The sequence below is a fragment of the Radiomyces spectabilis genome (assembly GCF_025331425.1).
Source record: "Radiomyces spectabilis strain NRRL 2753 chromosome Unknown BYT42scaffold_7, whole genome shotgun sequence".
NCBI classification, from domain to species: domain Eukaryota; kingdom Fungi; phylum Mucoromycota; class Mucoromycetes; order Mucorales; family Radiomycetaceae; genus Radiomyces; species Radiomyces spectabilis.
The window spans coordinates 1,189,547-1,201,464 of NW_026251932.1; the positions used below are offsets into that span (position 1 = coordinate 1,189,547).

At 44.5% G+C, this 11,918-nt stretch overlaps 3 protein-coding genes across 3 annotated transcripts; 2 read left to right on the forward strand and 1 right to left on the reverse strand.

Moving 5' to 3' along the window:
* The first annotated feature begins 385 nt into the window (after nucleotides 1-385).
* On the forward strand, nucleotides 386-4,128 carry BYT42DRAFT_358249 (kinase-like domain-containing protein). Its single transcript, XM_051563209.1, has 12 exons — nucleotides 386-794; nucleotides 886-1,001; nucleotides 1,125-1,233; nucleotides 1,329-1,576; nucleotides 1,653-1,784; nucleotides 1,869-1,990; nucleotides 2,062-2,593; nucleotides 2,660-2,801; nucleotides 2,866-3,216; nucleotides 3,294-3,633; nucleotides 3,701-3,740; nucleotides 3,801-4,128. The coding sequence occupies exons 1-12, from the start codon at nucleotides 473-475 to the stop codon at nucleotides 3,948-3,950; spliced, it is 2,604 nt and encodes an 867-aa protein (XP_051423128.1). The 5' UTR covers nucleotides 386-472; the 3' UTR covers nucleotides 3,951-4,128.
* A 177-nt stretch (nucleotides 4,129-4,305) lies between these two features.
* Nucleotides 4,306-5,340, reverse strand: BYT42DRAFT_546437 (uncharacterized protein; the record flags this gene model as incomplete). Its single annotated transcript, XM_051565883.1, has 2 exons — nucleotides 4,306-4,751; nucleotides 5,319-5,340. 2 exons carry the CDS (start codon nucleotides 5,338-5,340, stop codon nucleotides 4,306-4,308), a joined length of 468 nt encoding a protein of 155 aa, XP_051423129.1.
* A 59-nt stretch (nucleotides 5,341-5,399) lies between these two features.
* Nucleotides 5,400-11,803, forward strand: BYT42DRAFT_571769 (uncharacterized protein). The gene is made up of 12 exons (XM_051568529.1): nucleotides 5,400-5,532; nucleotides 5,598-5,825; nucleotides 5,913-6,155; nucleotides 6,223-6,257; nucleotides 6,326-6,601; nucleotides 6,679-6,809; nucleotides 6,892-7,084; nucleotides 7,180-10,821; nucleotides 10,892-11,010; nucleotides 11,077-11,160; nucleotides 11,227-11,335; nucleotides 11,413-11,803. The coding sequence occupies exons 2-12, from the start codon at nucleotides 5,768-5,770 to the stop codon at nucleotides 11,539-11,541; spliced, it is 5,019 nt and encodes a 1,672-aa protein (XP_051423130.1). The 5' UTR covers nucleotides 5,400-5,532; nucleotides 5,598-5,767; the 3' UTR covers nucleotides 11,542-11,803.
* Nucleotides 11,804-11,918: the final 115 nt, after the last annotated feature.

Consider the following 11,918-nt stretch of genomic DNA (forward strand, 5'->3'; position numbering starts at 1 on the left):
CGTTTTTCATCTCCGGGATTTTTGTTTGTTTTATTTTACACTTATTTGAAATAAAATAGCAAGAAGTCAAAAAAAATGGGACAAAACGCTTCTTTTGTTTCTTTGTAAAAAGGTAGCCATGAGTGATAGTTGTTGTGCTATTTCTCGCAGTCAGTTAATGGGATGAATACGTTTGTGTGCATCATATGACGTTGACCTCGATATGTGTGACTAATCGAGTAAGAAGGAAAGAGGGAGAGAGAGAGAGAGAAGCAATTTTACACGTCTACTTTAGTATAGCCTATATTCATTTGTATAAGCACACACACACATTTGGCTGGTGACTGAAAATAAGAGAGAGAAAGGGGAGAAGGGCCAAGAAAAAAAAAGAAAAAAAAAGATATGCTGCACAGCTACTTTATTTTGAGCCGTGTAACCTTTACTCATATTTTCTACGTCATTTCACAAGACTTTTTGTATTCTTGTTCTCGGGATGAATACAACAAAAGAGCCATCTGACAACCCTACTGCACAAGTAGCATCCAGCAACATGCTGACATCTGCAGAAGACACTTCGGCCATTACTCCGAAACCTATTCTTGTCACCACACCTTCCTCCAATGGGGCTTCCACCAAAAGTCAGGCACACAACTCTAGACGATCCATCAGTGGATCCGACATATTAAACGGTTTGAAGATTATGACCAATCCCCAATTTGAAAGCTCCACGCCCACTTCCCCCGTGCCTTCCCAAATGTCGGCCGAGCCTGCCTTGTTCAACAACATTGACGATTTTGAACTGAGAGAAGCCATAGGTACTATTCCATACTCAGCTAGTCCTCCAAATGCATAACATGACTCTAACCATGCATTCTCCCCAACCCCAACCCACCAACTTTTCATAAGGTTACGGATCTTCAGCCATAGTTTACAGTGCCATTTACAAACCTTATAACAAGCGAGTCGCCCTCAAACAAATCGATCTCGACATGTTTGAACGCAATCAGATCGACGAACTTCGGGTAACTTTTTTTTTTTTTCCTTTTGTTTCACTTTGGTATTTGGCTTGTTTTAAAACTTTTGAAATGCTAACACTTGTATCCTTTCCCCTCCTCTTGGTTCTTATGATGTTGACCTTTTGATAGCGAGAAACGGCGCTGATGGCCTTGTCGAAACATGCCAATGTACTACGTGTATATGGATCCTTCGTCAAGGGTTCCAAGTTGTACATTGTTACTCCATATTCCGCTGGAGGCATGTAAATCCAAAACCATTGTCTGTGAGGACAAAAGAGGCAACGGGCCTCGTTGATGTGATGCGTTTTCAATAACGTGCATAATGTTGTGTAGGCTCATGTTTGGACATCATGAAAACAGGGTTTCCCGATGGTTTGGACGAATTGAGCATCGCGACCATTTTGAAACAGGCTTTAGAAGGGTTGGCTTATTTGCATAAAAACGGACACATCCATCGAGATGTGAAAGCGGGCAACCTGTTAATGGACGAAGATGGCACGGTATTATTGGCGGACTTTGGTGTTTCCAGTTCATTGATGGAAACAGGAGAAAAAGGCATGCGCAAAACCTTTGTTGGTACAGTATGTAGCATGACCAATGAAAATAACACCATGTTGAGCCAACTCAATTCTTGAAACTGATTCCTTTGTATGATAGCCATGTTGGATGGCGCCTGAAGTCATGGAGCAGGCCAGTTACGATTACAAAGCTGATATTTGGAGTTTCGGTATTACAGCGATTGAATTAGCCACAGGACATGCTCCTTTTGCCAAACTTCCTCCGCTTAAGGTATGATCCTTTTTATCATGATTTTCAATGTTTTGGAAAAACTGGAGATGGAACATGACCTAATACCAATTTGATTTTTCTAAGGTCTTGATGATGACATTATCAAGTGATCCACCGACTTTGGCTCGTGAAACAACTACACACAAATACTCCCGCATATTCAGGGAGATGATCGACATGTGCCTGAATAAAGATCCTACGAAAAGGTAAAAAGTTCACTGCCGTCACCAAACAGATGGGATGAATCAGCTGCTAATGGATGGATGGTTGCTGACAGACCTTCGGCCGAAAAATTACTTTTACACCCATTCTTCAAACAAGCGAAAAAGAAGGATTACCTTGCAAAATGTTTGCTAGCTGATCTTCCCGCCCTCGAACATCGTCCTCGGAAACGAATGCCGCGAAAACAAATCACCACCAGCAAGACAGACGAATGGGATTTTGACAATCTTGATGATAGCGAAATGAATGAGGAGACGGGCGATTACCAAGGCCCTCACGTCACAGATACCCAGCAGCAGGAAGCCAATTCGGCCGAACGACCTCCGAATCCAGGTCCAGTACCGAAACGACACATCTCTTTCGGTGATGTCGTCGTACGTAATCCGTCGCAACCCGTTGTACCTCAAGCCACTGTGCCTGTGACCCATCAAAGTGCCGATGCGGTGCCTCTAGCCACTCCAGCACGCAAATCTCGATTCGTCATCGAAGACGGATCGCGCGAGGTTACCGATACCTACGCAACCTACAGTTCCTCGGCACGATCTGTCAGCCCGTTATCAGAAATTGATGCGAGAAGCGATCAATCTGTGAGTTTGTAACCCATCTCTTTCCCTCACCGCTTTTTACACAATTTTCTCATTCCAAACAAAAAGGATTCCGAGATGATACGGAGTCGTGGTAGTCTTCATCATGTACGGGAACGACCGATGAGTATGAGCAGCGATCATCATGTTTCGTCAGGTGATGATTCCCAGGATCATGTCTTGGCCAAGACCTTGAGTCATGAAAATATGTGTAAGTTGTTAATGAGCCGGTTTGCGGCCATGCTTTCGGAAACTGATTTCCACCGTGTATGTAGTGGATCGTAAGTCGCGTTTCGAAGTCCAACACAATCAGCTACCGACGGCTGCTTCGCCTCCACGTTCATCTTTTTCAACGAGCCACTACCCCAATTCAAATCCATCCATATCACCTATGCCTCACTATTCCATTGCTCTATCTCGCGAAAACTCCAATTCATCCACCGGATTTTCGCTTACGAGAGACGGATCAAGTCAATCCAGAGCAGCCCCCAGATACCCAATGGACAAGGAACGGGATGGAAGAGAAATGGAAGGACAACCACAACAACCACTCGGAGAATGTCGCAAGATTGGTCGATTTGAATTGACGTGCGGTTCGAGTGAGCTCACACCACGACTGATGGATGGTACAGCGATATAAATCTATACCGTATGGCTGATCTACCGGTTCAGGAAACTCACCTCATCCATTTACTATGCTTAGCTCATCTTCATCCATACGATTCGGCATCGCCCAATCATTCTGTTACGCCGCCTAACTCTGTGTATGGACCGCGAGGTCAAATGGTGCGCACATCATCCTCGGACCCATCCATGAATCCTAATCTGTATTCCCAAGTTGAAGAGCTGATGAGATACAATGAGGCGCAACGACAACTGTTGCTGGAAATATGTGGATCATTAAATGTGAGATCGAATTTCGGCCGAAAAAGTTATCATGATCTGAAAAAAGCCTCCTCCCTTCTCCAGCCGTCAAGCTCCTCGTTAACCACGGCAGCGGCTAATGCACCGGAGTCTACAGCTTCCGATACAAAAGACGTCAAGTAAGTGCATGGCAAAACTACCACTTTGTTGCTAAATGCAAGTCACCAATCGTCAAACTTTTTGTAGCGGTACAAAAGGACCTTCCGAAGATCTGTTATCTACAGTTGTAAGTACATGCCCCAATAAAACGCCGTGAACGCCATCTTAACATGCACCCAATACACAGGAATACTTGGAGCATTTGGTGCAACTGTCGCTGCGCGAGAATGCCTCCTTACAAAAGAAAAATGATGCACTGCGCAAAGAGATAGACCAATTACGAAACATGTATCAAGGCGTCCAACCATCCAATCAACAGCAACAACCACAGTTATAGGATATCCAGCACTAAATAAAAATCAAGCAACCCCTTTTTTACCCACACATCATGGTCCAGGGCATAAAAAATGGAACATTAGAGCAAGCATATGAGAAGGCGGGATCAATGCGGTGCAAATAAAGAGCCCATTTAATACGTTCGAGACCGTGAACGTTCAGCTTTGTAAGTCAAGGGAAATGCGGTATAATATATGCCAGTTCTATTGGATGATGAGATACATGCAAGTTGATATGCTTTCTATCTTGCTTGGATTGTAAACGACGAATCTATGGAGCATAAAACGAGTAGTAATATGCGAGAAAAAATAGAATCAAATACATGTGAACCGGGATGTGCCCTGTGACGATTGCGGTCAGTCATCATCAAGCATGAAAGTCTGCAGCCAGGAGCCGTCATTGTCCTCTTCTTCGTCGGTGTCCATTTGAGAAATATCTTTTGAACCAGTATTATCTGCGTCCTCGGTATTTACAAACCATAAATTGGCGCCGTACGATATACAAAGTTCTTCGTCCGGGGCAATGTCCCTGAGGGTAATGTAACGAATGAGGCTGTTGTCGAAATCACGAACAAATCCAACATTGGGATCGTTGGCATGGTTAAACATGGATCCTAGACCAAGGGCTAGAGCATATCCGTTCTTCCATCGGTAGGTATAATGGTCGGCCACCGTGAATTGACCATGAGCTCTGTATTCGTCGTGAGGAAATAGTAGGATAGGAGAGATATCCACAAGAGCGTTGCGTGGAATGGGCTTGGTAGCGAATACGCCACGGCCGCGGACAGGGTCAGATTTAAGTTCTAGTTGTAATGTATGAAGAGAAAGAGCAATGCTCATCAAGACGGATGAATTTCTTACAAAGCACTGATGGATTCACAAAGAAGGGGATTTGGCGCTATCGAAATTTTATGAAAATTTCAATACAGCTGAGATTTAGTCGGACAGGCACAACCGAAATTTACAATGGAGCGAACACATGGCAACTTTGACTTTGGCATAATCAACACTGTCCCTGCTGTATCCTACCCGAGTATGTGCATTAATGCAAGCATCCTTCAAAAAATATTATTTCAAGGACTACGAATAAGGGGGCAAATTGTCCGTGTTTTGATATCTGGCATTGCTTTACCCGTTCAAAATAACAGGTTGCTATTTGGCCCTTTAAGCGGTCTACAGTATGACGTTTTGCGCTCTTGTTTTTTTTAGCGGAGATACATAATACCTCTGGGTTGATATTAGCTTTTCATTTTCATCAGATAAACTCGTTTCGTGCAAAATGAAATGGCAACTTGTGCCAAGTTTGCCCATCATTCTCAATATAACGCTCGAAAAGATAATCGATGCATTGATGGTAGATTGCGTCCTACCATCAGGGTATTTCTTTTTCATGATATCGTCGAAAAGCAGTAGGAGCGTAAAAAAATGAATGGCAAAGAAAAAAAGAGGTCAGTGCGTCAGGCACAGCACAGCGTCAGTGACAGAATAGGCGCGCACATGAACTAGGCACACTTGTCACACATATCCTTTTTTTTTTTTCCTTTCAAAAATCATCATTTTCGCCTAGCATTTTTATTCTCCAAGGTATACGTTTATTTCTGCTGTATCATAGGCAACAAAGATTCACTAACATATTTGCGCTGTTCTAGGTTTCATATACAGTTCTCGCTGATTTCTGACTTGCTTTTTTTCTTCTCTCGTCCATTGTCTGCTTCTCAGTCATTCAAATCGCTCATTCATCAGTCGCCACAGTCTACAATAATCTTGGGCCGTTTACTTCTATTTGTTTACCTGTATACGCACAACAACGTATTGCACCATGAATGGCACAGGAAACATCAAGGTTGTTGTCCGATGTCGTCCTCTGAGTAGCAAAGGTGAGGCATCGTCCTAAGAATTTTGTGCTTTAATCTTTTGCAGTGACGAGCGAAACTGATAGTCTAAACTTTGCACTATTTTGTTAGAAATGGCTCGTGGGGCCACAAGTCTTGTCCGAATGAAAGGCAACCAGACGATTCTTCAGAAACCCGCGTTGGACGATATTCATTCCAAGGAGGACGAGCTAAAAGCATTCACTTTTGATAAGTCCTACTGGTCTGGAGATAAGCATGACCCACAATATGCAGATCAACAAACAGTCTACAATGATTTGGGCCGAGAACTGCTGGATCATGCATTCCATGGATACAACTGCTGCATCTTTGCTTGTAAGTCACATGGGAAAAACTTTCTGTAACAGACCGATTGATCGCTTGTCGCGCAAACGCGTATTAGATGGTCAAACGGGATCCGGCAAATCGTACACCATGGTAAGTTTGTATACTGATAACCAACATCTTTGGCAGGATTTTGTGGATTCACAAGTAGTTATCGGTAGATGGGATATGGCGCCGACAAAGGCTTGATCCCCTTGTCCTGTTCGGAATTGTTTGAACGGATTACTCAATCCACCAGTGACGTTCAAAGCTTTGAAGTGGAAGTCTCCTATATGGAGATATACAACGAGAAAGTGCGTGATCTGCTGAATCCAAGGAATAAGGGCAATCTCAGAGTAAGAGAGCATCCGAGCTTGGGTCCTTACGTGGAAGATTTGTCAAGGCTCGCTGTCAAATCATTTGAAGACATTGATCATTTGATGACCGAAGGCAACAAGGTAGTTCCTGCCCCTTTTCTCTATGCCACCAATATTTACATCTGGCTCACAGAAGTGATGATGCTGTGATATTCTAGGCCAGAACCGTCGCATCGACCAATATGAATGAAACTTCGTCCCGATCCCACGCAGTTTTTACCATATTTCTGACGTGCAAAAATCTTGACACGGCTACCAAACTAATCACTGAAAAGGCGTCGCGCATCAGGTAAGGACTTGATTTTTTCAGTCTCCCGGTATCATTTTTTGAATTCTACTGATGGTACTGCCGGTTGCTGTTCGAAAAAAAGTCTCGTAGATCTGGCTGGAAGTGAGCGTGCTGACAGCACCGGCGCTACTGGGTTACGGCTGAAGGAGGGTGCCAATATCAATCGATCCTTAACTGCCTTGGGCAACGTCATTTCCAAATTAGCCGAGTACTCCACCCAGGATGGAAAAAAGCATAGAAAAGGAAAAGAAGCTTTTGTGCCGTACCGTGACTCTGCAAGTTGACCTCCTCCTCCACCGACCCCCAAAAAAGCTTTCTCATACTTTAGCAATTCTATCCAGCTAACAATTGTTTCAATGACCGTACCTAGATCTTGACATGGCTATTGAAAGATTCCTTGGGAGGCAACTCAAAAACGACAATGATTGCCGCTATTTCACCCGCCGATTATGAAGAAACCCTTAGCACATTGCGATATGCGGATCAAGCGAAAAAGATCAAGAATAAAGCCATGGTCAACGAAGATCCGAATGCCAAACTTATTCGAGAACTCAAAGAAGAACTTCAAATGCTGCGGCAAAAATTGTACCTCTATGCTCCTGAAGAAGCGCAAAAGCTCGCCATTACTGTCAACAGCTCGGTGTCTACGAACAAGCCTACTATGACGTCTTCCACGCCATTGATCCAGCATAAACCATCCATCAGTCATGATACGCGAGAAGAAATGGTGGACCAATTTCATGCCTCTGAAAAATTGTTGAAAGAACTGAATCAGACCTGGGAAGAAAAGTTGCACCGAACCCAAGAAATCCACAACGAACGGGAAAAGTCCTTGGAAGAACTCGGCATCATGGTGGAAAAGGATAATATGGGCGTGTATATGCCGAAAAATGTTCCTCATTTGCTGAACCTCAACGAGGATCCTTTGATGAGCGAGTGTCTCATGTATCCGATCAAGCCAGGCATTACGCGTGTAGGTGGACTGAATCGAGCCGTTGAAGCCGAAATACGGCTCAGTGGATCCAACATTCTGGACGAACACTGCTATTTTCAAAACAGCAATGAAACTGTCACCATTCACCCTTTGTCCAATTCTTTAACCATGGTCAACGGTCGACTGATTTCCGAACCGCGGTCGCTTCACAGTGGCTTTCGTATAATACTAGGTGGTTACCATGTGTTTCGATTCAATCATCCGCAAGAAGCGCGCAAGGAAAGAAATCTTCAACTGGTCCCTTCGACTTCAGCGGATCTCATCGTGAGTGACAATCAAAGCCTTCGGTATCGCCCAGCTTCGATAAGCTTGTCATGGGAACGCGATACCCGTGTCCAGAGTCCCGACATTGTTGATTGGAATTTTGCTCGTCGCGAAGCTGTGTTAAACTATTACAATACCGACAATCCTTCTAACGGTTTATCGGACGATACCATGGAAAAGTTATTCAGCGGCATTTTTTCCAACATTGGTCACTTGAGAAAACGACGTCCCGAAAGTCGAACAGAGATCGATGACGATAGTTTATCGCGAGCATCAATGTCCTCCGCTCCTGTAGGGACACTTTCAACCGCGGCCACTGTTCTGGATGACCCAAATGATCAACTGGTGGCCGATTCGATTTCAGCCATTGTCACTGACACGGAAAGTTTGTTGCGGCTTGCAAAGGACGAATTACAGCATCAGTTTGAATTGCAGCGACAAGAATATCAAGATAAAATCCGTCAATTGGAACTCGCCAATGCGCAAAAGGAAGATCAGGATAAAGAAAAAGTTAATATCCAAACGCACCTGCAAGAGATGAAGGAGGAAATGCAACGCATGTTGCAGCATCAGAAGACCATCTATGAATCAAAAATCAAGCGGTTATCGAACCATCTACCGCCCAACGTCGAGCTCAATTCGCCGTTGTTTTCCCCACTTTACGCAGTAGAAGATCGCGCTTTGGCGTTGAAGACCATGAAGCAGTGGAAACAACAAAGGTATGCCAAGATGGCCGAAACTGTCCTGAAACATGCCGTGACCTTGAAAGAAGTCAATGTTATCTCAAAAGAACTGGAAAAGCACGTCGTCTACCAGTTTACGATTGTTCATGACGATCACTTTGCGAAAAGACGACAATCATTTTGGGAATCAAAAATGACCATGCAAATGTCGGCTCAGCCTGTCGATCCAGCATTGATGACGGAACCTAAACCTTGCGTGGCGGTGCTCGTTCTTGATCAGCAGCATCACGTCATGTACTTGTGGTCCCTGGAAAAGCTTCAGCAGCAGCTGGACTGTATGCGTCCTATGTACGATCTCACCGAGGAACCGCTCGATGAAAAGGACAGCCGACCTCTCGATCCGTTCTACCCGTCGCCTTCCCCAATCTACTCACTGGTGGGCCTAGCGAAACTTCCTCTCCGGAATCTTTTATACCACAAACCTCTGGAAACCGAAATTCAAGTTTTTTGCGGAAACACCGCCGCGAGTGTAGGTCATCTCAAAGTGAAAATCGTTCCACTAGCTCGATCTTTGCGAAACCAGCGCTTAGACGATGATGCATGTACCGTCAGCACGGTTGGATCCAACCGTTCGGAGCTGTTGCGTGTAGGACAACAACAGGTGTTTGAGGTTCACATTATTGAACTGAACGGTCTGTCAGAAACTCATTATACGCAGGTTCACGTCCAGTTTCGGTTGTCAGAATTTGGCGCTGCGGTTTGGGACTCTCTGGATGATCGAATCTACGTGACTGATCCTGTCAGCGATTTTGCAGACGGTCCCATAAAGTTCCATTTCAGTCAAACGCTGTCGCTTACCGTGGATATCGGCATCTTGAACACCATCGTAAACGATGGCTTGATACTGGAAGTGTTTGGTCGTGTGCAGCCTCATTATCTGGAAGACATCGCCTCCAAGTCTGTGCATCGCAGAAAATGTGCATCGCCTTCAATAGCATCATCCAACGACGATGGTGCATCCATTCTTTCTTTGACGATATCGGAACATGCAACGGTTAATTCGGCTGATTTGTACCCTGTTACTACTATGGATATACCCTCCTCTCAGGTCCCCAGTACACAGCATCCATTCGCTCAGAATTTATCGTTGGACCAGCGTCATGATGTGGTTGCTTGGATACAAATCTGTGAATTGACGGCTGAAGGGCAGCATACTCCGGTGGATGTGGTGTCTCAGTCTTTTCAGGACAACGTATTTTTGCTTCGACAGGGAGTCCAACGAAGGCTTGTGTTGACACTGGTACACGATTCGGGGGCCCATTTACCATGGAAAGAAGTATGCCAAGTCACAATGGGTAATCCGCGCTTGGTGGATGCCAAAGGCTCAACACTGTCGTCGGAAGCTTCATCAGAAGTCGGCATCCCATTGCTGAAAGACCAGCAGCTGACGTTACAAGACGATGGTGTCAGCACACTCACTGTGCAAGGAACTTGGGACAGCTCTTTGCATGATGCTGACTATCTCAACCGGATAACAGCTACCAACTGCAAAATTCTTCTCGACGTCGGCTGGCAAATTCAATGTGAATCCCCTGTCAATGTGTTACCGTTCAAGATGACCATTGCAGTACAAATTCGAGGTCGAGATGGCGCTAGCACCAGCACCTCGATGTTCCGCCAATTGATTGGCACCCAGCGTATCTTGCATAAACAGAGTGGATGCTTTGCGGTCCATCTGAAGCCATCTTTAACCCATGATTTACGGAATCTGTGGCGGTTCAACACGGCCAACCAATACGTTCGCGGAGAAGAGTTGCTGGGAAAATGGCGACCACGAAGTGTGTCGTTGGTGAACGAATATCGCTTGGCGAGAAAAAAGATGCTGTGGAAACAAGAGGTTGAAGACACAAGGCATACTCTCTGCATCACTCCTTATTCTTCTCGGCGATGGTCTCCGACACCGAGAGGGTCTCTTCAGTCGTCCAATTTAGAGCGTGGCACAGAACGTGACACCCAACTGATCGAAAGTGTGCTGAATTTGTGGACCAAAAAGGCGAGTTTCCAGCAAGAGGTAGGTTAAAATGAGTCATGGATGATCATTGGAACCGTGACGCTAAAGCTGCTTCTTCCGCAAAATGCAGATGGTTCTAAGCGAGCATCCGCTCCCAGAGACGTATACAGTGGCGGATTCCAAAGATCGATCGCCTGTACCAAGGCGGCGGATCAAACTTATACCCAAGATTGAACGAATTATGCCAAAGTAAGCCATTTATGCACTCTATCCCATGCGGACTGCTGCTGTAACAAATACGGATCTTAATCGTAGTGATAAAGTGACCAAGAAAGGGCCGCTTCTGCAATGGGATGCTCCTCACGATGAGTGGCTGAAACATTACTTTGTCCTAAGGAGGTAAAATTTGCCATTTTCATAATGGGGTACCCTTATAAAGCAAGAGTCTAAATCAAGTATATTTAGGCCTTTATTGATCATTTACGACGATTCGGCAGAAACTGAAGAAGTAAGTGCTGTCAACCTTGATGGCATCCGCATCGAATATAACAACCATCGTGAAACCGAACCTTCCGTAAGATCTATGGCTGTATAGTGAGATGTGATATTCTATTCGACTAACTGTCATTGAACATTTACTTTGTGTCATAGCCTTACCAACACACATTTACTATTTATACCAAGAACAACTCGTACTTATTGCAAGCTGCGTCGCATACAGAAATGGTGGATTGGATATCCAAGATTGACCAGTTTTATCCCATAGATACCCTATCGTGATACATTATATTCCCAACCGTACCCAAATGTCAGACTTTCATCCTCTGTTATGATATCACTCTTTCCAATTTCCATATGCAGCCACTATGAGAATAGGAGCTACGGTTTTGTAAAGCAAATATCTTCGAAAACTCGCTGTATATAAATAGATGGCTCCTCAACTATTGTTCTGCAAGTGGGAAAATTCGTAAACTGTTGTTGCCTAGACAAATTCTCGGTCTGACAAAGAAACAGTCACCGGAAGAGCCGGCTGATTAATGCGACCTGCAATATTTGATAGTGAATCATTCCACATAAAATAATAGACAACCTATCGCATTGTTTGGAAAGATTATCTTGATTGCGTTATTGATGACAGAGAGTAAACACTTGTATGA